This window comes from Struthio camelus, chromosome 8 (assembly GCF_040807025.1).
Source record: "Struthio camelus isolate bStrCam1 chromosome 8, bStrCam1.hap1, whole genome shotgun sequence".
Taxonomy (NCBI): Eukaryota; Metazoa; Chordata; class Aves; order Struthioniformes; family Struthionidae; genus Struthio; species Struthio camelus.
In genome coordinates this window covers 18,583,225-18,610,094 of record NC_090949.1, presented here as the reverse complement: position 1 = coordinate 18,610,094, position 26,870 = coordinate 18,583,225, and the positions used below count along the sequence as shown (strand labels likewise).

Sequence of the window (26,870 nt, the reverse complement as noted above, 5' to 3'; positions counted from 1 at the left end):
TAATGCTATTCCAGCAGCAACTCCTAGCTCTGTGACAAGTGGTGTTTTATGTTTAGGGTGTGGCCATGCAGCTCTGTGCCTTTATGCTAGTTATGAAAACGGTTTCAGGGAACAATATTCCAAGGAAAAGGAGGGTAGAGCTACATGTGTCTTTCTGATCAAGGAGGTTTTTTATTTTTTTTTAAGGGGGTGCTGGTGGCGAGCTAAACAATTTACACCGGGAGATCGCACTCTGAGAAGTTCTGATTTAAGCAATTTCAAAAAGACAGCAGAAACAGGTTGGTAAGACCCTCCAAGGGGGACTGTAAAAAAGTAAGTTGTGAGGGAGCCAATTATTGATGTTTAGTCATGTTCATCCTATGGCTGATAAAAAAAAATCTTACTTTTTAACTGGTTTAACACTGGTTCTCACCTACTATTATCAGTATAACTAAAAGTTAAATACTTGCACGTGTGTTTTTCTCAGCTTGAGTAAGTGCAACTTTTTTTCTCACGCCGGTGACCCCTTGCCTTTAGTACTAGTGGTACCTAACTGCTGCTAGCAGTATCTCAAAATACGTGAAGAGCAGGCCATGGCAATTGTGCTGTGCAAGCCTGTTCTTCACAGATCTAGAGGCCATCATGATCATGGGCCGAGCAGTGGCTAGTTAGTACATCCAAAGGGAATTTTAGGGAATTATTCCCTAAAACCTGTATTTTAAACAATTGCCATCATGAAGAGATTCAGGTTTTACTGTTTTACTTTGACACCCCTCAGAGTCGGCCAGATTAAGGTGTAAAAATGACAGCTCTTTCAGACTCATCTGCTTTAAACATCACTCTCTTTGGTCCTCTTTTGGGTGACAAGCTGCCTCCACGTCCTGCTGTCCTCAGGACCATGCGCACCCAGGGATTACCCTCCTGGGGACCACTGACCCAGGGAGGCTGGCAAGCTACTGTACTGCACCCCTGGAGACGTCAGGGGGCCAAAGGGAGTCAGAGAGGGTCTGCAAACAGATCCAGTGTCGTTTCCAATGGCTGATCTTTCTGTGGAAGCTCAGCCAACACGTTAAGGCAGAGTGAACAGGCCAGACTGCCCGTGCGAGATCCCATCTAGTAAATACTTGCATTTCCACTACTGCTTAGAGGTCTGAACTGTGCCAAGGAACTGCCCCTATGGGACTGGGGCAAACTTTCTATTGTGTGTCACTGTACAACTGCTGCATTTAATCAGAGCTGCTGCTGAGGCTGCGCTAAGCCTAAGGAACTCTTCATAAAAACAAGCTGCTGGTGATGATGAAAACTGAAAAGCCTATTCCAGTTCGCTAACACAGCTGCTGCTAGAAAGAGAAACTAAACTTTAGCTCAGCTCCTAAAATGGCAGTTATCTCGAAGACTGCGACTGCAGAGGAGCTTCTCCTTCAGACTGTCTACCCTCACGCCCTTGGTGTGAGCAGGCCCCCCCCCCGAGCAGCCCCTGCTACCTGGGCCGGGGAGGACACCGCGGGCGCCTGGCTGCCCTCTGGGGCGCGACGCCGGCTGCCCCGGCCGGCCAGGGCCCTTCCCGCCCTCCCTGGATCATTCTAGACGCGCGGGCCGACCCCGCCGCGGCGGGGCGCCGAGGGGACGGGCCGGCTCCCGCCTCACGGCCCGCAGCCCAGGTGGGCGGCGGGGGCAGGTAGAGCGGTGCGGGCGGGCAGGCAGGCTGCGCGGGTCCCCGCGGGACTGCGCCGCGCCGCGCCGCCGGCACCTCGCCGCCTCGCCACAGGTGCGACGAGGGAACAATAGGCGGAGGCTGGCGGGGCGGCGCGCACCCCTCTGCGCTGCCGTAACGAGTCCCGGCCGCGGGCAGGGATATTCCCCCCCCTTTAGCGAGCACGCCTAAAGTAGTCCCTCTTTGTTCACCAGCGGGCAAGGTTCGGCTTCACCTGTGTCCTTCCGCCGCAGCGCGGCTGCCGCCCCGCCCCCTGGCCGGGGAGCTGCCTGTCGGCGCAGGCGGGGCCCGGCCGGGGCGGGGCCGCGGCTCTTTGTGCTCCCACAATGCACCAGCTTCTCCTCCGCGGGAAACAAAAATGGCGAGGGGCTGCGGTGGAGCCGGGCTGTCTGTGAAGCGGGTCTGACCCCTCCCCCGCCGCCGTCCCCTCGCCTCGCCGCGGGGTCCGTGCTCGGGGGGGTCCCGCTGCGCACCGAGGGCCCGGCCGCGCCGGGGCGCCGGGGGGAGGGCTCCTGAGCTGGCTGATTTCCCTGTATGAGGCGGTTGGCACCACCGGAGAGACCGAATGAGGTGGGGTGCGGGGGGCGGGCGGGCCCCGCGGCGGGGGGGAGGGCGTGGGGGGCGGCGTCGCCGGGCCCCGCGCGGGGCGGGGGAGGTGCGGGGCAGGGGGGCGCCCCTCAGCTGCGGCCCCCCGGGCCGCATCCTGCCGCCGGCACGGGGGTCGGGCCGCCGGCGGGGAGGGGTGCGAGGGGCCCCGCTCCTGCGCGGGGGCCCCGGAGGCCGGGGCGGGGGGAGAGGGGGCGGGAGCTGCCTCTGCGGCGGCCGGTGGCAGGCGAGCGAGGGGCCGGTGGTGCTCCTCCGTGACCAAAACAAAGGGAGCGAAGGCAGGAGACCTTGTAACGGGGGCCTCGGGGGTGTTGCAGCCGGGCGGTTGCCGCTGGGTTTACCCCAGCTGGGTTTTTTGTGTGTCTTGCTTAAGGACTTTGGCCGAATGGGCTGCATTTGCTCAAGTGTAAAAGAGCAACACAAAAGAGGTGGTGGTGGCTGCTGGTAACTTTGCTTTTTCTTCTGTGATGCCTCTTCTTTTAGTCTCTGTCAAACTAGCGCGATTCAAATGTGCTGAAAACTTGCGGTTTTAGTCTACCGAAATGTGGGAACTGTTGCTGGCTGAAAGGATGTGCAACAACATATTTTCTTATCTGTGATGCTTGAATTTTGTGGAAAAACTGGGTTGGTACTTTTGTTAGTGGGAACAATATGCTACTGTGTGAGACAGTCTGGACACTGATATCGAGTGTTGGAATATTAGGGATTGTCATCCACCTCAGAAGCATTTGGGTGCTATTAAAAGGAAAGGGCCTGCCAGGAATGCAGTGTAACCTTATGCTTATTTCTTGAATTTCTGATGGTTTGGCTCTGTTCAGGACATTAGGTAATACATAGTAATGGATAATAGCATGATCTTCTTCTGACCTACGGTGTAGGTCATTCATACCTTATACCGAAACTGTCAAGCACAGAATAATGAAAAAATGGCTTCACTGATTTTTGTGGTTTATAGTCAGGTTGGTAAAAAGCTAATAAGCTGATGTTTGTCCCTCCTTGGAGAGCTCAAATTGCAGTTAATTGGAAAGCCTTTGAGGCTGAGAGGAGAATAGGTGTTGTAATATTAGAATACAGGTTAATATGTTTAATTTTTTTCACTTTCAGTGAAAAGAGACTAAGGGGGCACAAAGACTAAGAATATGAAAGAAGGGACGTAATAAAGTAGTGAAAGAGTTAGAAGGATCTTTGTGGGGAGCCACAAGCTAGTGAGATGTGCATCTAAACTTAGAGAGTAAAATGTAGTAATGCTTTCCACAGTTATCTTTATCTGGGAAAATAGTTATGTGACTTCTCAACAAGTTCTTATCTCTGCTCGGTGAAGAATGCTGAATTTGATGTCAGTTGTCTGAAAAGTTGGCTTAATATGTTTGTTTACCAATTGCTTAGATATATAACTTAAAAACAGTTGAAGGTTGCACTCCCAGTCAATATCAAGACTAGCCTCAGATACAGTTACGTTTGTTCTTCCATGCATTAGGAGATCAGGCAGAGTGTATGAGAACAGCTGTAACAAATAAGTTGCAGTGCATTTGCTAGGAATGGGCTGGTAAAGGGTGGCCTTCCATATAACCTGGAGATAGATGAGGATGAAGCTAGTACTAGAAGCATCATAAATTGCTGTAAAGTGTGTTTTATACTTCTAATGTTAGTTGTGGAAGAGAAAGTTTGGAGGGGAAAAACATCTGTAAGTGAAAGCCAGTATAAATCTTTCTCTTCTCTTAGTTTGTGAGTTGACAGCACTTTTTGCATGACTGACCTCTGAGCTTGCTGCAGAGTTGGTTTCACCTTCTTTACAGGCCTTCCTTGCAGGAAATGGAGGGGAAGTGTGTCTTTGAGTAAAACAAACCAGGAGAAGAATGGTAAAACGATGGGTATTGCTGATGGGTCCCTGGGCAGGGTGATACTTGTCGCTGAAAGTACTGAAACTAGTTGAATTAACTTGTTGAAGGATCCCGATTTCAATCTGACAGGCTTTTCCTAGAAGATGGGAACTCTGTTAAGCAGGGAAATTGAAAAGCTTGACTTTCCCTTTCTTTAAGAGAAGGGGAATTCATGATGACAGCATTCCTGATGAACCTGGACACACTTCATTCACTAAATATTTCAGAGGACAATAACACTTCATCCTTTTAAAAAATAAATCAATTTCTATGTATTTCTTTCACTGGAGCGTTTGTAAAGGTCGCTGTTCCTGTAGAATGGCCTTAAAGGAGGAAATATGTCCTCATGGTTTTTGACTGCTTGTGGAATTTTTCCCCTTCTCTCCTCTCTCCCCAGTGCAAGTCAGAATGTGCTCTGTGATCTCATTTACTGCTTGGACGCACGCTCATACTGTACTCTTTTAGGTATGTTGCTGGGCACGCTGTATTTGGATACTGTGGAAACCAGAAAGTCAATAGCTGGGTTAAAGGAGATGCTAAGTATACGTTTAAGGAAAGATCTGATTAAAAGCGAGGTGTGTTGCATCGGCATACCATACCCTTAGTCTCTCCTTGATACTACCTACTTCCTCTTCTTTGTGTATAAACACATGATCAATCCCAAGTCATTCTACAAATGGCTATTACAATAAAGTACTACCTTGCCCTATTTCCCTACATGCTACAATACATAGGGTAATACATTGTTATGTAATTATTTGTTAAAGACTGTTTTAATTCTATTTGATGTGCAAAAGAAAAAAAAAAAAACACTTTTAGTTGATTCTTCTCTGAGGGAAATCATGAGCAAATGAAGCCAAAATGCCAAATGACTGTATTATAATATAATGAAGTTAGGGAGCCACTAGGAAAAGTGCATTCTTTCTCTTCGTGCTGTGAATCAATCCATTAAAGATGGTCATAGTTCATAGAATCAATGGGTGGTTCAGGTTGGAAGGGATCTCATGAGGTCTCTAGTCCCACTCGACACAGGGTCGGTCACAAGACCAGACCAGGCTGCTCAGGGCTTTATCCAGTTGGCTCTCAGAAACCTCCAGGCGTGGAGGCTGCACAACCTGTCTGGGCACACGTTCCGCTGGTGGACTGCCCTCATGAAGAAGGGGAAAAGTTTCATCTTTATATCCATTGGAACATCTCTTATTTCAACTTATGTCTATTTTGTCTTGTCCTCCTGCCCTGCACCATTGTGAAAAGGCTACTTCCACCTTCATAATCTCCTCGTACGAGCTGGTTAGGTCTCCCCAAAGCAGTCTCTTCTCCAGATGGAATGAGGCCGATTCCCTCAGCCTCTTCCCATAGGGCAAGTGCTCCAGTCCCAGACCATCTTGGGGGGGGGCCCTCCACTGAACTCACTCCAGTTTATTGATGCCCTTTCCCTTCCCCCCCACCCCCCACTGGGAGACCCCTACCCGGTCACAATATGCTAGATGTGGCCTGATAAGTGCTGAGTAGACGGGGATAATCATTTCCATCAGCCTACTGGCTCTGCTCCTGTTAATATAGCCTGGGATACCACTGGCCTTCTTTGCTGCCAAGGCATACCACTGGCTCATGTTCAGCTTGTCTTTCAGGTCCCTGTGTGCTTCTCCTGAAGAGCTGCCCCTCAGCTAGTCTCAGCTAGTAGTTCTTCCTTTCCAGGTGCAGGATTTTGCATTTGTCCCTGTTGAATTTCATGAGGTTCCTGTCAGCCTCTTCCTTCAGCCTTGCTTGCCAGCCTTCACCAGGTTGGTCAGGCATGATTTACCCCTGGTAAATCCATGCTGACTGTTACCAGTCACCACCTTCTCCATGTGTGCAAAAATATCTTCCAAGAGGACTCCCTCCATGATTTTCCTGGGGACCAAAGTTAGGCTAATGAGCCTGTCATTCCCTGGGTTGACCTTTTGGCCTGTTCTGAAAATGGGTACAACATTTGCCATTCTCCAGTCTTTGCAGATCACCCCTGTTCTCCACAACCTAAGATAAAGAGCAGCCTTGCAAGGATATTAGACGGTTATCTGAGTACTCAAAAGCAGCCTGCCAGGTCTCACAGGCTTATATGGGTCAAGTTCACATGTTTAAATACATGCAGCAAGCCAAATCACCCGCCACTCAAGAAAGCAGTGCTCAAATTCATCATACATCATTTTAAGAAAAAAAAAGATACACACACCCTTTGTCCTATCAATGATATCAGGGTAACCACTCTATATACAGGCTGGTCCTTGTTAGCAAGATGAGAAATTGTAACTCATTTACTTCTCAACACTATCAAGTTGATTACAATACTACCCATTATGATAAGAAGCAATTGTCATGCAATACATGATTCCAAAAGGACTTTTAAAAATGCTCTAAAAAAGACTTACGTTTTGGCAACCATATTTGCTCCAAATTCTTCCTCTATCTGGTTAGACATGTGGAAGAACTCTCTAGTAATCACAGAATATCTTTTCACCTCCTTTTTTTTTTAAATAGTTCTATGCTCTCAAAGAGAGATGTATCACATTACCTTTTTTTTTTTTTTTTTTTTTTAAATCAGGTAAGTTCTGCTTTAAAATGGCTATAAGAACTAGAAGAGTCCCCAAAGCCCACTGAGCTGCTTAGCAGTTAGGCCTACAAACTGTTCCATGCTAGAAAGACATTTGGCCAGAAGACTGATGGAAGCGATTATCCCCGTCTACTCAGCACTTATCAGGCCACATCTAGCATATTGTGACTGGGTAGGGGTCTCCCAGTGGGGGGTGGGGGGGAAGGGAAAGGGCATCAATAAACTGGAGTGAGTTCAGTGGAGGGGCCCCCCCCCAAGATGGTCTGGGACTGGAGCACTTGCCCTATGGGAAGAGGCTGAGGGAATCGGCCTCATTCCATCTGGAGAAGAGACTGCTTTGGGGAGACCTAACCAGCTCGTACGAGGAGATTATGAAGGTGGAAGTAGCCTTTTCACAATGGTGCAGGGCAGGAGGACAAGACAAAATAGACATAAGTTGAAATAAGAGATGTTCCAATGGATATAAAGATGAAACTTTTCCCCTTCTTCATGAGGGCAGTCCACCAGCGGAACGTGTGCCCAGACAGGTTGTGCAGCCTCCACGCCTGGAGGTTTCTGAGAGCCAACTGGATAAAGCCCTGAGCAGCCTGGTCTGGTCTTGTGACCGACCCTGTGTCGAGTGGGACTAGAGACCTCATGAGATCCCTTCCAACCTGAACCACCCATTAACTCTAAACAACTGTAAAAACTGAAAATAATTTTGAGAATGTTTCTTCTCCTCTGACCGTTATTGTTTTTTATAGATTGTAGTATGCTTAGGTTAGAGTCCCTTTATCCTTTCTTCTGTACAATTGGTAATGTGGCTTAGGCTTTACTGTACTAGAATATAAAACAGCGTAAAGGTAAGGAGTTAAAAGTATTTCTTACAGATGTTCTGTGACACAGCAGCTTGGGAGTCAAATATGCTTTCAGCTACATGAAGTAGTATAACAAGATACACTATGTCAAGATGTGTGGTACATACTCTAGTTTAAAGAAAGTTTGTCTGCCAGGTGATGAAACTTCATGGTGACTTACTGATATAGTAGGCCGCTCATATTTAAGCGGAACAATGACTTCTATCACAAACCTGCTGTTATGAAAAGCAAAGTGAAATTCTTATTTTTGAATTGCACGTATTTTTTCAGACCAATTTGAGGCTTTTGAAAGTTAGGTTTATCCTATTTAGTCTGTTTTCCCTGTTGGCCTATCTGAATCTGTCAGTTTGGGTGTAGGGGGGAAGGGATGTTGTTGACACAGTGAGCAGATATGGTTCAACATGAGATCTGATAGATGGCAGAGATGATGCAAGGAAAGCAGGAAGAAAATGTCTGGGATCGAACATTTCCCTAGCTGCTAACAGTTAGGCTAGTAGCTGCGCTGGAACCATGGTGTTGGGGCTTGGTTTTGCAGCACTGGTTGAACTGGCTAATATTGTGGCTCCCAGAAACGTTCGTTTCTCTTCTCTGCCAGCTTCTGCCTGAGCTCTTGCTGCCTACCTGGTGTTGACTTACGTAAGTCTCAAGACCTTTCAGTGAGCTGCTTTAAATTGTTTAAAATATCAGAAAACTAATCCACGGTAAGGGAAGGGAAACTGGATAGAGAAATTCATGAAGAATTTCACCTGTTATTCCAGAACTGGTGGGAGGGGAGCAAGCTGCTCAGTTGACATGTGGAATTGTACCCTCAGTTTTGCCTGTTCTGAATGTTTCCTAGATTACATTCCCCCCCTCCCCACACACACTTCATTGCCTGTGAAATGTTAACTTTCCTGTCTCAAGGCGAGTGGAACAGATTATTTGCGTTTTATAGTGCTTATTCGTAGTTCTGGGTTGGGTTTTAGTTTAGTTAAAGAGTATCCTCTAATTTTGGACACTGAAAATTGAGATTGAAAGGGTGAAATTGCTTCTAATCCAAATTTAAATTGAATATATCTAGCTATCACAAGTTTTTTCCACTGAATCTTCCTCTCTTATGTTATAGTACATTTTCCAGTTTTGAGATAGCTTTAAGATCTATGCAAGTTGTCTTAGTAAGATATAGTGTGTATAGTTTGTGTGATTTCTAGTCTAAACTTCCTTCTGCTAAACTTGCTGGACTCTCCCAAGCCCAGCTTCCCCTTGGTGTGATTCCTGTTTACTAGGAATAAATAAACTATCTCTAAGTCCAACTTGAATGAGTTTTCAGCAGATTAAAATTCCCTCTTAATATGCTTTGGGCACTTCAATTGTTAACATTAATTTTTTTTAAACTTGCTTCCAAATATTATATATGTACTCATAGGGTAGCTTTCATCTGTTACTGTTATCAGTGTTTGTGAATCACACAGTCCTCTGCAAAGAAATTTAAAAATTGCATGAATTATAAATGAAACAGTCTGTAGTTCCATGGTGCCCTTTGGCAATGCCAGCTGAAAGAGTTCCTGTCCCCAGTTGCTTGTTAGCATTTGCTCTGTTGTGCTGACAAACCATTCTGTGTAACAGATTGGTGAACTGACTGAGATGGATGAAAGAATAACTCTGCAGGGGGAGACTATTTTTCACCCCGAGTGTCTTGGAGCAGTTGATACAACTGGAAGAGTACAGGAGTGGGAAAGACCTAACCTAGCAGTACTGCTGAGGAGAAAAGTCACTTGGAGACAAGAGGCAGATTACTCAGTCTTCCATCCTCTAGCCTCTTCACATTTCTTCCTCTTCCTGGCTTTTCTATTTCTTCCTTTTATAGATTGCTGTTGCAGAAACGGGAGTCAGGCACTGCACAAACATTTAGCCTCTCTACTCCTGAAAGTGACAAATCACTTTAACACAAAAAATCTAGCTTTGACTGTCTTCTGATACTGCAGCATGATATTATAAACTAATTAAGTAGATAAGTAGAAGGTCTGACTTAAATAGCCACGGTTATGATCCAGACTCAGGGCTGAAAAGTGAACGTTCTCAGTACTTCATACAATCACCTTCTCATGGAATGATGAAAGAGCACTCTTCTGAATCGTACTTTGCCAGGCAGATGAATTTTACTGATTTTTCCTCCCCCCCCCCCCCCCCCCCAAGAACTTCTGAAAGACCTCCTGGGTTGTTAAGTACTTTCTTTGTGTATTTGTGGCTAAGTGCTTGAATAAGGATACAGCCACAACATGCGCAGTAGTGAACAAAAAACATGATGCCTAATACATGCAGCTATGCATGCTGTATGACATGCAGTATAATTTAGTCCTGCAAGTTAAATGAGGTAATGTAGAATTTTATATCAGCCGAGTCTGAAAAACAAGTAAGACCATGTCTGTTAGATGTTTTGCAATGAAAAGCTCTCGGACGTTTTTAAGATTAAACCTTGCTGGTTTTATTGGCATCTTTTTAAATTGGATGGTAGGAAGGTGCTATGGAGAGAATATTAAGGAATATTTGAAAGCAAATTCCTGGAAAACATTAAACTGATCCAAATTCTAGGTGTTTCAAGTTGGCAAGCAAGAAATAAACCTCACTGCTTTTTCTCTTAAAATAAAATCTCTGTAGGAAGTTCATGGCTGGTGCAACTTTTTGGTACTCTGCTACGTAGACCTGTGGCAGGAGAGACTGGAAAGTGATTAGTGTTCTAAGCTTGTAATTCTTATACTGCTCAATACTGAATTTCTTATGTAATCTTTCCCAGAAGGTATATGGAAAGCAACTCCTAAGCTAGGTACAACTGTCAGCCTATTGTTAATAACCTAACCCTATTTATTATAATAAATTGAAAACCAGCAGATCAGGAGCTACTTCATGAGCTGTTCAGTCATCACTTCAGCAGTGGTACCTTCCATCAAAAGAACAATGCGGACAACTGAGAAGCGTCTGCTTTATTGGCTCAGATCTTTATGTGTGAGTCAAGATCCTTCGCTGTCTGAAGTAGCTATTGTGAATTTAGGCTGTTATGTAAGTCAATGTATAGACATCTCGGAAATGTTTTATGACAGAAAATGATGCACAAGACACTTTTTTATAACATAACTTGAATGGAGTTCTGGGACAAGCTTTTTTCTTTCACTCAAGGAAAAAAAAACTTCAAAAGCATCTAATCATCTTTTTATATGTAAAACTTATCAAAATACCTTGCTTGTTGATTTAAATGAAAATCCTTGCTAGCTGATGTTTAATAAATGAATTGATTTTTGTCTTCATGCTTATTGTGTCCAAGTTCTTGACTCTCTTTTTCCAGGATGTGAGAAAGGTATGAAAGCTTCCTACTTTTCAGCTATATATATTAGTTTATCTTTAAAATTGAACTGAATAAATAAATGAAAAATGTTCTGTGAAGCTGTAGAACAGAGTACTCCTGTCAAAACCTTCTTTAAGCTGTATCAAGGTCCATTAAAGCATCTAGAGCAAAGTCACTAGGTCTAAGATATACACTAGAGTTTATTGACCTGTTTAATACATTTACTCAAGATCATAGAGGTAATTTGAAGCTTCTAAATTGCATCTAAATTTTTTAATGCGTCTTAATGCTGAGCCCTTCCCAAGCAGAGAATTGTTAGCAAGAACGAGGCCATAGCTTAGCAAATGTTTTTAGACTGCTTTGAGCTAATCCTGCTCCACTTGCTTGCCTTGTACTGCCTTGGATAGATATCTGCATAGTCAGGCTTGAGGAACTGATGAAGATTCAAACTTAATTTTTTTTTCTGTTCCCTGACTTATTTTTCAAACAGATTTGTTCCTGAGCCTTTTTGGTGCTTGGATATATAAATGGTTGCGCAGATACAAAGGACTAGAATAGAATGCAGTGATAACAAATGTTAAGGGCAAGGGGTCCTGCTTCAGAGGCTCTTTACAATTTTTAAAGCTACTATGGGGGGAAATTTTTGCAATGATGAGCAAAAGGTAGTAACTTTAAATCACAATTTTCTATTGGTATGAGCTTGTTCAGAATAACGTGGAAGGTCGCTGGCCAAACATTATGGAAGAGCTTCAAGCTACTGTGTGGCTGGATAATGAAATGGCAAATGAAATCTAGTGCAAATAGAAGTAATACACTAAAAAATACTTCTAAATAAAAATACTAAAAATACTAAAATACTTCTAAAAATACTTCTAAAAATACTTCTAAAAATACTTCTAAAAAATAGAAGTAAAAGAGAAATAGTAGACTGTGAACTGACTGCTAGCACTTAAAATGAGAATCCAGGGCTTCCAATCATTCTTTGAAATTTTAAACTTGATGCCTGTGTGTGCCTAAGTTATATGTATGTATGTTATATTGGTAGGAAAGAATAGACAATAAAAAATGAGCTAGGCTGCCATGCTATTAAATTATTGTTGTAAGCTTGTATGTTGAATGCAGTGTGTATCCGGGCCCATTTATCACAGGATAAAGTAGAATTGGAGAGAAGTAGCAGCCATATTAACCAGCTTTCACGTGCAGAGAACAGAATTGGTAGGATTCTTTATCTTGGAAATATGCCTGGGTGGGTCTGAAAACCATTACTGGGACATGAAGGGAGAAGATGGAGAATGATAGTTTATGAACTAAGCAAAGTGATGCCAGCTGTGAGACAAGCAAAAAGAGGTGCTCCTTTATCTTACGTAGTTAAACTGTGCTACTTTACAGGTTCAATAAAACAAGGAGGAAAGCTTACAGAGTAATATTCCATGAAAGACTCTTAAAAAAAAATACGGATATTGCTTCTGCAGATCTGCCACAACCTTCCAGAGGCCAGGAGAGTTTTACCTGTTCCTCTCTGGTGATCCCAGGCAGGGAGAATGGAAACTGGTGGCCCTGTAGTGCGTGAAGTTGCCAGAGCTACCAGGCTAGGTGGGACACTGGTCTGGCCTAGTATGGCTGCTCTTCCTGTCAGGTCTTCGTTTGGGCTTTTGCTAGTTTAAATTATATTTGAAATAGCTACCTAAGTTTCTTGTATCTAGCTTACTTTATTTTTTTAGTACAAACAAATGTTGATTGATCTCTAGAAGATAAACTTTTGCATTCTTGCTTGTTTTTGATAGTTTAAACTATTATAATTCCTATCTTGTTAGTGCTTTCTGATTAGTTCAAGTGTTACTGGTGCTAATAACGTTACTAAGCTATCCTGAGCGAGGTGGAACTTTGATCTTTCAAATAGATTCTGTCCCACTTAACTTCACTCTATCCTTGTGTTTGTATCATATACACACATTTAGTTTTCAAAGAGAAAAAGTATTTGGATATAGGAATGGTAACTTTATTTCAGTTTTAAATATGTATCACATGTGAAGATTCTTTCTTAAGCATTATTTGGTCCTGCTTTATAATTTGCTATGTTTTTCTCATTTTTGCATAGTGTGTAAAGTTTGGTAGCAGTAGGCTAGTCTATCCTGAAAGTTCCTTGATATTCAGAATGTGGGGGACGTTCCTGTATATTTTCTTTTTAATTCTTACGTACGCTTAGATATATTTATTTACAAAGAGGCTATATATTGCAGTATCCTACAAGAAGACGCTGATTATTGATCCAAGTCGTTTATAATTTAGAGTTTCCTATCTGAAGAAAGGCTAAAAGACCTCTTGTTTTTCCTTCCTTCCTGTTTTCCTCTCTGGTTCTGAGGGAGAGGAAAACTGTTTTACATTAGAAATTCAACATGTAGAAATTCCTTCTTTCCTGGAAATCTCTATAGCTATGTTTATGTGGTGTAACGTGGTGCAGGAGGTACCTGAATTGGTTTAGACCTTGAGTTAGCACAGTGCTCAGCCTGAGCTCTTAATCTCCTCACCGCCATACCCCGTTTTTTTTTGATTCTGAGTAGCTAGCTATGCAAAGTACCCCATTAATACTGCTCTCCCTACTAAAGCAAAATGGTTAGAAATGGCTTGGGCCCCTCTTAATTTCCTTGGAATTTTAGAAATTTGTTAGTGCTCTTTTTTAACATCAGTGACTAATTTTGCATAGGTAATCCTGTGTTGAATGTTCGTGATGTATTCTTTCATGCTCTGGTGACTTTATGAAGAGATTATGAGCTGGAAAGTTTGTCTCCTCCCTGTCCTCCCTTCGTATTTGTTAGTCTCATGGAAGATTTTTCTTTTATATAAATCTGTCTCTTTCAAATTCGTAGACTCTCACAGTTGCAGGGGCTCTACCACTAAAGCTGCATAAAATCTGAAAACATGACCAGGTTGTTTAGTTACCTGAAGTTCTGGCATTAGCTAAGTGAGTTCTAGTTAAAAATCATATTAATATCGAAAATGCATGGTTTCGTTCTTTACCCTGATTTCATTTACCTTTTCTCTTGCTTCCCTTGTTTTAGAGACTCTACAGGGGTGGGTAATTCACTGGTCCATAAGCGGTCTCCTCTACGTCGAAGCCATAAGACTTCAGCATCCTTGACCAAGCTGTCCGTACGTGATGGACAGAAAGCTAAAAAGCCACTGTGTAAATTTGAAGAAGGTCAGGATGTCCTAGCTAGATGGTCAGATGGCTTGTTTTATCTTGGAACTATCAAAAAGGTAAATATTTTTTAACTTGACTGGAGTCTTGCAGGATCATATGTTGGTTAAATATGACAGTAGTACTGTCTCGCTTATTTAGTATTAAATACATTCTTCTGTTTAGTCCGTTTACACATGGCTTCCACTGCTTTTTTTTCAGATAAACAAACTGAAACAGAACTGCTTCATTATATTTGAAGACAGTTCCAAATCCTGGGTTCTCTGGAAGGACATACAAACAGGCAAGAACTTCAATGAAGTAGTCATTGTTTGGTATTTTGTTTGTGTAGATTTCTGTATCTGTTAAAATAAATGGTTACATTATATTCTTGAATACAAAAGAATAGTGTAATTTCATTTGACCTGACGTTGTCAACTAGGTAAATAAAAAAAAATTCCTCTTCAAACAACTCTTTATCCTTGTAATTAGTTTTTATTTTCACATAACTAGATGCAGGGAAGAGAAAGTACTTTTAAAAATAATCACATTTGAATTTGTTTGGATGGGGGCAGAGTATAATACTCTATCTTAATAGAAAGTTCCAGGCCCTCACTTACACTAAGGCTGTAGTTTGTGTCCTCCTATTTTTTCAGTTGAAACAATATGACATGGCAAGCAAAGGCTGGATAATATCAGGTTTGAAGGGGATTTTCAGATTTAAATGTAATGCTATAGCTGTTGCACATAGCAAACCATTAGAGATTGTGGAGTTCTCATGTACTATAAAGAAATATTCAGTTACCAAGTGAGATAGCATTGTGCATTAGCATTGATTTTCAAATACTCGGGGAGTGGAAAGTGTTTTGGTAATCTAATTCTAATGAAGCGTGGATGACAATTGTAGTGACTGTATCTGAAAATCAGTTAGAATATCACATAAAAACAATGAAAAGCTGATCTGGCTCTTACTGCTTCTTGATGTTTAGGATAAACAGTTTATCTGCTAACAGGGTAAGCTTTGCGTTCATAATGACAAAAATACTTCTTTGTTTCCAATAAATTTTTAAAATACTGCTATTGTTCTGTTTCTGTGTAGTATTAGTTTATGATCTTTGATTCATTTACAGTAACAATTAAGCATTAGCGCGTCAATATAACACCTAGAACAAATAACGTGCATTTTAATCCAGATTTTTACACTGATTTGCAGCACGCTGGAGCAAGATTTTTTTTTTCCAGTCTACAATTTAACATTGTCTCTTAACTCTACTTTTATTGTGTGGTTTTGTACGTTTGCAGATACATATGAGAAGTAATAGCACGTTTCGTAGGAGTGTTAGAGTTCAATATTAAATTTAAAGTGTCTTGTGCAGATCCGTCTTAAAGATATGCACCAAATCGGGCATATAATATTTATACGAAAAGGATGCAAATTACTGTCCACATTAAACAAATCTCTCAGTCGTCCAGATAGGATTTGTTGATGCATGTTTTTGATTCTGCATTAACATTCTTTATTCACATTTTTTTTTTATTATTGATATTAAGGAACCATTGACAGCATAGTAAATAGAAAATATATAGCCTATAACCTATGATAAGTGACGTAAAAACTTGTGAAAAATATAGTCAGTACAAAATGTCTGAATTTATTTTTTTGTTAGGAGGTTAAGCTCTATAACAATCTGTTGCTACAGTGCATGGATCTGTAACGCAAATGACAATAAAAAGCCATACACATGGTGACCATTCCAACTGCAGATGTAGTCTGAAAAAAAAATTGCACTTTCATCTTTGTTTAGGAGCTACTGAGAGTGGGGAAATGGTCTGTACGATATGTCAGGAAGAGTATTCAGAAGCACCGAATGAAATGGTTATATGTGATAAATGTGGTCAAGGTAACTAGAATTTTTTTCTATTTGCTGCACTTTAAAAGACACACTGGTTTGTTTTATGAAGGGGGATATTTGTCTGGCTGTGACTCCCTGCTCAACTCATCTTAAATTTTATAGCCCTTAGAGGCTGTTAACTGCTCAGTGAATAATGATAATCCATCTTAAAGTGACTAACACCTGTTCTATAAGTAAAGTTCTTTTTTTTTCCACGAAGAAATTTTAAGATGATTTGAGTGCGGTACTGATCTTTTTGATGAGATTTTTGGTACTTAATGAAAGATAATGCATTGCAGTTGCGTTAAAGTTATATGCAGTTATTTCTGCATAAGCTTCCGTTGCCCTTATAATAAGACTTTGGTTGGTCATTTTTAATACAGGTTATCATCAGCTGTGTCACACACCGAATATTGATTCCAGCGTGATTGATTCGGATGATAAATGGCTCTGTCGACAGTGCGTTTTTGCAACAACAACAAAGGTGTGTTTCTAAAAAAACACTTTTTAATACATCCCATGTTGCTTGCATACTTTTTTGAGGTTGAAACTGAAAAATAAAAGACTAGCCTCTTTCAGAGATTTCTCCTTTTTTAACCTTAATCTATATGGTAAAGTTTTATATGTTGGGAATTAATATTTATTTTAGAAATAGTCAAAATTTGGTTTTCAATTTATTTTTAAAGAAATAAGCTAGTATATTAAAACATAAGCACAGATGGAAGTGTTTTATTTGATTACGTATAAATTTTTATAACTTTCAAAAAGGTATTGGAAACATGCTGTTGTCTTTATAAATGTATGCATTTATTTTGGCCCAGAGGGGTGGCGCGCTTAAGAAAGGACCAAATGCCAAAGCACTGCAAGTCATGAAACAAACATTGCCATATAATGCAACAGACCTTGAATGGGATGCAGGTCATAAAACCAATGTCCAGCAGTGTTACTGCTATTGTGGAGGACCTGGAGAGTAAGTAAACAGATATTCCATACGAACTTTTCTTCATAAAGCGGCTGCAAACTTTGGCCTCAATTCTGTAGAATTTTACTTGTGAACTTAAATTTGTTTCTATCTCTGTTGTGCCTAGATATTAAACTTGATGAATATTGGAATTTGGAAATTAATATTTTATGGCGAATATCTTATGGGAAGCATATTATTAATGGCTTAAACTCTTCCATCAAGTCTCTTTTGTTTATTTCAGTTTTATTATGTGACTATCAGATAACATCACAGTTCCTTCTACAAAAGACAGTAACATAATTTTGTTGCCTTGCTACTGTTCTGTGCTTGAGGTTGGATAGAAGTGTTTGCTGACCTCCTTGCAATTACGGGCTGTGGTGATAACTGCTCTGTGAATCAGTGGGGGGAGACCTCGGTCTTTAGGTGTTAACACAGCTCTTTGTCATTAGTCACAAATATAAGATCAGTTTATTAAATTTTGTTAGCTTAGACGACTGTATGTATTTTGAAGTTCTTCAGATGTTTTGCGAAAGACAGGTGTATAAAGCACTGCCAGATAAATTAAGTTTGAATATGCAAGCAGTGACTCCCAGAAAAAGAAATGGAGTGTTTAATTGCTCTTTTATCCTAGATGTCACCACTTCCTCATTAGAATTTTTCAGCTAAAGTCAGTTTAATAAGACTGCCCGCACAGATGCCTTGCTATCCTTGCTCGCATTAATGAAGTTATATTGCATTGTTTCCTTACATCAGTAGTATGCACTTCCTGTAATGTAGTATGCTATAACATGGGATCCGATCTGATTTTACCTTAACACCATGCCCTGTTTTTCAATTACTGTGGGAAAGAAGGCTTTCTTTCCTCTTATAAAGGCATTACTATTCTCTGTCCTCTGTCTATTCTTTCTTATGAGGAACGAGGACTTCTAAGCAGGTAGAGATAAATGCTCTGGTATGTGCATGGATGAGTGAATGCGGCTTGGACATTTTCTACCTCATGAACACTTTGTGGCAGAACAATTGTTTATTATTTTTATTAAAGTAGCATTGAAGATCTCAAGGCGATATTGTCAAAGTCCCACAAGGAAGTGAATCTTTTAAATTTTTACCCATATACAGAGCTCTGGTTTGAGAATTTTACAGACTTGGACAAACATCAGTTTTTATTTTGCCTGGTTCCTTTTCTCAAGGGAGAAGCTGAAAAAGAGAAAAAAAGGCATAAACTGTGAGGTTCAGTTTGATGGTTCAAATATTTGAAGCGTCAGGACAAATGTTTGTGACTTAATGCTGCTGTGCCTTGCTTTGGAAAATAGCGAAGAAGCTAATCCAGTGTGTGGAAGGGGGTCAAATCGAGTTCTTGAATTCTTATTGAAAGTTAAAAGGTCATTTTCAGAGAAAATTCAGTTTTTATTTAACAACTTAATTCAATTAATTCAAATGCAGTTTTACTAGACTACCACTTATTATTCAAGGCCTTTTCTAGTAAATTTGTCTAGACATTTTTCATTATGGAACTAAACGTTACTGACATATCCCTACAGATGATTGTGCTTGTTGTGAACTGGGAAAGTCAGTTCAATCAGAAGGTTCCTTGCTATTTAATTTAAATGTACCATTTTCGATAAGTTATTGTAATACATCTTGTTTTTCTTTCTGTTGGTGAAGCTGGTACCTAAAGATGTTGCAGTGCTGCAAATGTAAGCAGTGGTTTCATGAGGCTTGTGTGCAGTGCCTCCAAAAGCCAATGCTTTTTGGTGACAGGTAAGAAACTTGACCTGTACTTTATGGTGTCTTTATTTAAAATGCAGAGGGTATGTCTCACATGTGAACTTTTATTAAAGCATCCATAATATGACAGTTTTTCCAAAACATTGGAATATGTTTTGTGTAGAAGATTGGACAAAATGAAGCATGTGTCCAGGTTTCAGGAAATTTCACTTTGTCATCTCTATAAAAAATAAATAAAAGCTGGGGAGAAAGAGGTAATCAGTGAATAGTTGAATTCAAACTCTTATTGACTTCCTTTTGCCCAGAAGTCCATTATACTCTAGGCACTGGCTACTAGGAGACAGGAAGCTTTAAAGCAGGCCACTTCAGTGGGCCTGTAAGCTACATATGGGCTTCAAGTTCCAACTGTGTAGGTGACTAATGTCCCCGATGCAACAGGCACCATGCTCTGAGGTAGACTGTGAGTATGTGTGTGTGTGCAGTAGGGGATACCTAGCAACAGTCTGGAACTCACTATTAGTGGACTAGGATAGATAAGATTTTTTTTGGTTTTATTTCCCTGCTTGTTCCAGCTCCTGTAGTTCATCTGTATGCCTATCCCCATCTGGCAGTGCTAAGTCCCTCCAAATCTTCTCCTGCTCACTTAAAACTATTAGTACAGGGAACTGGAGAAGCTGGGAGGATAGTTAGGGTGCTGAGTTAGGGTGCTGAGAACTCTGTACATCCTCTGCTCATGTGGGGTGAGAGGAGAGTAAAGGAAATGAGCAAGGGCACTGGTGCGTGCTTTCATTTTAAGGGGAACTGGAGCAGCAGGAGCAGATGAGGAGGAAAACTAGAGAGAGGAATCAGGAGCATCTCATTCATTTATCTCTCATACTTTCTTTCAGCTCTCAGCTGTGCTGCAATGTTTGTGTAGAGAAAATGAGTTAGGGCCTAGGAAATGCCCTGTTAAATGCATGCTTCCACTTGTGCACAGGTTTCTGCATTTGCCAAGGTTTCTGCCTTTGCAAGGACGGAGTGGGGACGTTAGGGAGCATCTTCACCAGTACGTTCACAGGTTGGGGGACTTTTTAGGGAGTATGGAACAGTGGTACTAGGGAGCATCCCACCCTGGGAAGATAAGAGGGAAGACTTGGAAGATGGAGTTTAGGAAGCAGGAATACTGAGTGGGCCAGATACAGGACAGCGCACATTGTGGAAGTGGATGAAGGGAGGTGGAGGACTAGGCAGCTCTCAAGCATCATATGGCTGGGTTTCTAGCCTGCTTATTTGAATTTTTTCCCCAATCTGTCTTTGAGAAACAATTGGAAGAGTCCTGTTTGGAATGATGAGGAGGTGTCTCATAACATGCCGTGTGTTAAAGCGTTAAATGTGTGTGTGTACACAAACACCCACCCACCCACACATACATACGTATGTATATATTTTTAGGTTTTATACGTTCGTTTGCTCAGTTTGCAGTTCTGGACCAGAATACCTCAAACGTTTACCCTTGAGATGGTAAGTACAAATTAAATAAAAATGAAGAAAAGGGTGAGTTGAATACCTGCTCTTCTTTTCTTTTTGATGTTTTGAGTCTCCTTGCAAATAAGGAAATACACTTGCTCTCTTGATCTCCTGAGCTGTCCTTACTACTTCTGTGAGTAGATACACTTTTCCCTTCAAAGCTTATCTTTAAATGCACAGGTATATTGTAATTGCATGCTCCTGGGACTTGTTCCTGGGGTTGTTCAGTTAAGTTGCAAGCAACTGCAGGCTTCTTGCGTGTATGAAGATCAAGGCATCTAAACAAAGTCCTTTTTGCAGGTTTAGACTACTGCCGTTAGATAAGCAAAATGTAATGAGTACAAGAGTAAATATCTTGACACATTCCATAGTAGTTTTATGGATGAGATTTAAAGTTTAGTTGTAGTTTGGTATCTTTTAACTGTAGCTCTTATTAGAAATAATATCCAATTTGATGGATATATATGCTAACAAATAAATGGTGAAAATTACTTTGTTAAATGTTAATTTACCAAAGTACTTATATGAATTCAGAATCGATGCATTTGTGTATGAATTCTGAATCACTTAAGTACCCTGCTGTTTGAACCAGTTTTGGAGCCTAAAAGAAGATCATGACAATGAGATGAGGCAGAGATAAAAATAAGTTTCATAACAGAAGGAGTCACTTAAGGACGACAAATGACAAAAGACTTCATAATATTTTTTCCTGGATTGAGAGTGTTTCAAGTTGTGCTCTGTATTCCTCTAGCCATATTGTGCTAATATCTTTTATACTAAATTATTTCAAGGCAAAACGGTTGTGAAAAATTAAATATATTTTTCTCAGTTTTTGATTCAAATATTTCTGAATTCTAGGGTAGATATAGCACATCTATGCCTTTACAACCTAAGTGTTATTCATAAGAAGAAATACTTTGATTCAGAGCTTGAACTCATGGCATACATTAATGAAAACTGGGATAGATTGCATCCTGGTGAAGTAAGTAATTGAAATACTCTTTCTTGTTTTTCGTAGCGGTGCATATGTCCTGCAAATTAGTGGGGGATGTGGGACCTATGAACAATTTTATGCAGGAGGTTAGATCCTTTATTGCCTTAAAATCTGTAAACCCAAATGAAGAGGAGAGCATCTTTAATCTCTTTGTAGAAATAGAGTGCTTTTAAGCGGTGTACATTTTTCTGAGCTGTAAAATTTCTGAAGTGATACAGGTAATTATTAGTTTATTGTTTGCATGGCAACTTTATTTAGACTCAACTGTTTATTAATTCTGTTGCATATCTATCGATCTATCTGTCTTCCTTTGTTTTAATTTTATAATTGTCATGTCGTTCTTTGATATTTGCATGTGCACAGACCAGAAAACCTGAATGTAGAATTGAATATAGAATATAGAGAGTATGAAGACATTTTCAAAATCTCTAGGTGTAATACTTGACAAATCGTTGTACACAACGATTTCCTCTTTTCTCCCTTTTCCCAACAGGGGATACGGTCTGTCTGTCTACTGGTCTAAAGATTGTTTTGATCCTTTTCCAGTCTGATTCTGCTGCTTGTCAAGGCATCTTGTTCTTAGTTCACTGATATGCTAGTTATTTTTCCAGCAATTTGATTTACTGAGTAGTTATGTTAGCATTACCGGAAATCCATTTCCCCACGCAAATTGACTTCATATTTAACTAAGAGGAGCAGTGTAGGTACTTTTTTCTTCTTGCGTGTAGGGTTCAATGCGAAATTTATGGCTAAATTCAAATTGATGTACTATTAGTAGAGGCTTTTTTCTTGTATGAAAACTGTTTTAGGTTTTGAAATTTTTTAATGCAGGTAACATTTAACTGTTTTGAAAGTTTCATGTCAGGAGTACATCCTACTTCTATACTTCTTTTCAGTAGATTCATACATCTGTAATCCATTTCTACTAGCAGCCACAATGTGAGAATCAAACGTATGTTTTTCTGGTTTAGATTAGTAACACCTATTACTTCTGTTCGTAAATAATGGAAAATACTTCAGAATGCATGTATTCAGACGGTATGAGACAGAACTTTGTTTATAAGAGAAACATTAATATTCAAGCTTTACTGCAAAATGATCATTAGTGTAATTGTAAATGAGACATCTGGTTTACTTCTGTGAGATATATGACATCTCTTAGCTAAGTCTAATAATTTCTATCATACCAAGTCACGGGCTTTTAAAGAAAAGCCTACACAAAATGTGATAATAGAAAGTAGAATGAAATGATCTGTCTGGCTTACAGTGTAGTTTGACAAATGCATAGAGGGTATTTAATTTTGACTTCTGTTTCTTTTAATATTGAGAGATGTACAGAAGAAGTGAATATTTATGTCACAAAATTTAACTTTCTGTAAATTCAACATAATTTCATGTAAAAATGTCAGGTCAGAGCAGCCATGGTATGGATGAGGAGAGTGGGACTACCTATCTGCCATTGGCTTGGCGCACACATGGCATTTTGAAGATGTGGAGCTACAGCCCTTGTTTTGTCCTTCTTCCCGCCCTCCCCATTCACTCCATCCCTGAAAAACACACACCTCTGAATCTATAAGGGGAAAGGAGGAGAGAGGAGATCCAGAACAGGGAAAATCACCTGTTGTCTGTGAAGTGGTACTTTCAGTTCCTTAAGCCGTATTTCTACACCGTCAAAGGAAACTTTCTTCTTTTCATTTCCAAAGGCTACATTTTTGAAGGCCCAGGTTTTGAATAAATGCACAATAGCGGGGTTGAAGAAATCTTGAAGACTAATTATTCTGATACGATTTTCTCAACCTTTCTCACTAAGTTGGGAAAAAATTTGTATTTTGAAAAATTTGAGGCAAGTGCATTTTACTGGTTTGGTTAATCTTGTTTCTTTGTTGAGCAGAGATTAATCATAGGAAGAATAAGTTCTACAATACTAAAGGTTTTAGGGTTTTTGTAACATTGTGAAGTAGCTTGCCACTGTCAACAATGACCTTTTGGGTTCTTTCTTTAGCTAGTTTTAATTGAATAAGAAGCAAAGTTTTTTACCCCTATGTAAGCTAGGAGTAAGCGATGGAATTGTCAGAGCTCCTAGGCCAGTGTTTTTTAGGATGCAATAAAAGCGTTGTAGTTTTCTGTAGCTAGTAGCTGCATGGATGCAAGACTGGATAAGAATGCATTGTACTGAATACATCTGGTAAAGATATCTGAAAAACAATTGTTACTTTCTTTGGCAAAAATAGTTTGACTCTTTCCCTTACCTTTGTTAGTCAGGTCGACTGTTGGTGAATCTCATCCAAAATTGTATAAAAATGTTTTTTTTCTATGAGTGTATTTTTAGCTGTTAGGAATGCTCAAAGTGTTAAAGGATCTGCCCTGTGTGGTCAGAATTTTATTCTTTAGAAAGTATCTGAGTTTTTTTCAAGCTGTCCATGTTGTATAGTCTGTTCTGTGGTATTTATATTAATAGTAACATTTTATAAACTATTTGTAAACTGTATAATTAAAGATATTGTTACGACAGACCCAATTGGATGCAGTTTTGAACGTTTTGGCATGACAACTTGAAACATGGTATCTTCACTGGAATTTAAAAATAGCTGTCTCATTGAATATAAAAACAAATATTCTTTTTAAAAGTCTGTTATGTAAATGTTATATCCAATTCTTTATAGTCACCATGATACCCATAGTACTTCAGGTCTCTGTATTTGTAGTTTATACATGCATTATTTAATTTTTCAGATTAAAGATTACAAGTTCTGGTAACTTGGTAGGGACTGCTTAAGGCTTTGATACAAGAAGGTGCGTAGATGGGTCTCAGCAAGAGAGGCATGAAAGTGAATGCGCGCTTTTTATTCTAACTTGTCAGGGCCTCTTGTATCTTTGTATCATGTTGAATGTTGTTTGCAAAAATGGGAACTAGGCCCTGTAGCAGGATTTTTGTTAACATTATCATCAATAAAGTAATTAACATTCTTGTGTCAATGTGATTATCTTCTGCTCACGATCTCAGTTTGGGAGTACTTAATACCATTCAGGAATTTCTGTTAGCAGACCTGGGAAGCCAAGCTTTTATCATATTGAGTATACCAGAATTCTTTAAGAGATATTTTTCTTGTACTTCTTACAAGTGAAATGTATGTTCTTTGGCCTGGGGTGGATCCTGGAGTAAATTCTGTGGGTGTAAACCACAGAATATATGGGATAATGACTTTTATTAAACCCTTTGGGGTTCAGCAGTTTCCACAACGAATATTTTGTAAATGTATTTCACATCCAAATCTATAGTTTTAGTGACTCAAAGTAAACAGGGTCTGTTTATTACTGAAGAATTTGACAGGTTAAATCCTTTCTTAATAATTCACAGCTGGCAGATACACCAAAATCTGAAAGATACGAGCATGTACTGGAGGCATTAAATGACTACAAGACCATGTAAGTTGTTGATTTTTCTTGTTCTAAATATTATTTCCCTTTTTTAATCTGATGTAGATTACAGTTTTCAGTCTCCTTCCTTCATTCTGTCTGATGATCGCTGTGGCTGTAGATGACCCTGAAATTTTGAATACTGTTTCTGTTTCAGAATATCATCGCGTAGCTATTGGAGTTCGTGTGGAACCTAGATCATGAGCAAAATTTTGTTTTAACTTCCATTCTCTTCCCACTTCACATCCTGTATTTGAGAGTGAGGATTGCATTGGGGAAAAGGAGGAATAAAATAGCATTAGAATGAATAGTTTAATTTGCATAGTTTTCTTTTGCTTGTACACTTTTATTTTAAAAGTTGCTTTCCCTGGGGTCTGAATTTTAACAATTAATTTAAAATCATCTAGGTTTATGTCTGGGAAAGAAATAAAGAAAAAGAAACATCTGTTTGGCTTGAGAATTCGTGTTCCTCCTGTGCCACCAAATGCTGCTTTAAAAGCTGAGAAAGAACCAGAAGGAACATCTCATGAGTTCAAAATTAAAGGCAGAAAATCGTCTAAACCCATTCCTGATGTGAGGTAAAATAATCCACTGATTTTAGCAATGTTGTGGTAAATTTGAGTTGGTTTGGGTATGTTTTGGTGCCTACAAAAAGGCCTTTTTGTTATATAATGTACATGTGAACTTTGAAAATTAAAAATGTAAACTCATTTAGTTGCACATTGTACTTTAAGGTGTTTGTGAAACAGGTTGTGTGAACTTATTTGATTAATATTCTATTATTTTCTTCTGAAAAAGCATGAAATTTATCAGTAAAAACAATAGACAATATCCCAACTTTGCTTCCAGTTAGGAAACAAAATTGCTTCCCATTCTGGGCCTATTATGCAGTGATCTTTACTAGGATTCTAAATAGTGAGTATGATACGAAGTTGAAACTTATATTAATAGATATGTCATCTTTTTTAGCAAGTGTGATCGCGTAAGTAAACAATATTTAAAACTTATTCATTCCTCTTCAACATTATGGAGTCGGTAATGTCACTGGAAAGATCTTGTGTCTGTTTATTGTATTATTCCAGAGACAAAAGTCTATGGTTTTGCGGATGAAAATTTTGATTTACCAGAATAACCTCATTTAGTGCAATTTTTTAGCAATAGATATCTAAACATATATTCATTGCCTAAGGAAGGTATGTATTCAGTGACATGTATCTTTAATAATACAGCAGAAAATATAATTTGTTTTTCTAGGGAATTAAGTAATGGTATAGAAAGAAAGGGGAAAAAAAAATCAGTAGGTCGTCCACCTGGTCCCTATACAAGAAAAATGATTCACAAAACTCCGGAGTCATCTCCTCTGGTAAGATTTTGGATATTTTTTTCTTCTCCCTGTAACTGGATTATCATTTCTGAAGAAAAACATAACCACTTAATCTAGGTAGCGATATACCCCCTTCTCTCTCTCTCTCTCTCTCTCAAAAACAGATGTGACAATTTAAACTTAATCTAAAGTACTTTTTTTTCTTTCTTAGGATAATGAACCAATTCCAGTGATAGAGAACCCAGCCTTGGAATTACCCTGCTCTGTTGGGTAAATTAAAAAAAAAAATCCCTGTAAAACTGTTGTAATAGTCTATCATTTGTTTGTTCCTTCTGAAATGTCAGCTCAGTTTTTAATATAAGATTACTTTCATTGCATGGCAACCCTGTTATCTTGCATATCAGGAAATCTGATGGAACTGCACATTCCTCCAATACCTCAGATGTGGAATCCACAGGTGCTGCCAGTATGAAAGAAACTACCTCATCTAGCATTTCCAGACATTATAGGTAATTGTTCAATTACTCTATCTACTATAATGATTAAAATGTTTAATGATATATTTGGGTTTTATTTAATTTTTGCATTTTCTGGTATGGGGACAAGAGACAAGGGGTTCAGCAGTACTTCATCCTTAATAAACAGAAGTTACAAGAATCCTGCAAGAGATAATCTTGCCAAAGCATGATGTCTGATGTTCTAAGCCTGGTTTCTTAAAACCTGAAAAGCTGAAATTTTCCTGATTGTGTTGTCAGTGTCACATGTTGGCCCCCTGAACTTCATAATCAGTTTTGAACCGTTTGGCTAACTTCAACCAAATCTGACACAGGTAATGTCAAAGAGATTACAGTTTAACAGTCTTCATGAAGATTGATACTTGGATGAAGGAGAGACTGAAAATAGCATCCCATTTATACAAGGG

General features: G+C 39.7%; 1 protein-coding gene across 12 annotated transcripts in view; it reads left to right on the top strand.

Annotated features, from left to right (window-relative positions):
- The first annotated feature begins 1,989 nt into the window (after nucleotides 1-1,989).
- The window catches only part of MTF2 (metal response element binding transcription factor 2), a 38,004-nt gene continuing 13,123 nt past the window's right edge, over nucleotides 1,990-26,870 (top strand). For 11 of the 12 annotated variants that reach the window (XM_068952476.1, XM_068952474.1, XM_068952469.1 and 8 more), the window contains exons 1-14: nucleotides 1,990-2,263; nucleotides 14,005-14,203; nucleotides 14,346-14,427; nucleotides 15,929-16,024; nucleotides 16,399-16,499; nucleotides 16,837-16,985; nucleotides 18,645-18,740; nucleotides 20,139-20,207; nucleotides 21,072-21,195; nucleotides 24,566-24,633; nucleotides 25,032-25,202; nucleotides 25,879-25,987; nucleotides 26,160-26,218; nucleotides 26,353-26,457. In XM_068952476.1, the coding sequence (XP_068808577.1) occupies nucleotides 2,259-2,263; nucleotides 14,005-14,203; nucleotides 14,346-14,427; nucleotides 15,929-16,024; nucleotides 16,399-16,499; nucleotides 16,837-16,985; nucleotides 18,645-18,740; nucleotides 20,139-20,207; nucleotides 21,072-21,195; nucleotides 24,566-24,633; nucleotides 25,032-25,202; nucleotides 25,879-25,987; nucleotides 26,160-26,218; nucleotides 26,353-26,457 (1,433 nt within the window). In that variant the 5' untranslated portion in view covers nucleotides 1,990-2,258. Of the gene's footprint in view, nucleotides 2,264-13,673; nucleotides 13,908-14,004; nucleotides 14,204-14,345; nucleotides 14,428-15,928; nucleotides 16,025-16,398; nucleotides 16,500-16,836; nucleotides 16,986-18,644; nucleotides 18,741-20,138; nucleotides 20,208-21,071; nucleotides 21,196-24,565; nucleotides 24,634-25,031; nucleotides 25,203-25,878; nucleotides 25,988-26,159; nucleotides 26,219-26,352; nucleotides 26,458-26,870 lie in introns of those variants that run through there. The other variant, XM_068952477.1, reaches the window with a different exon arrangement.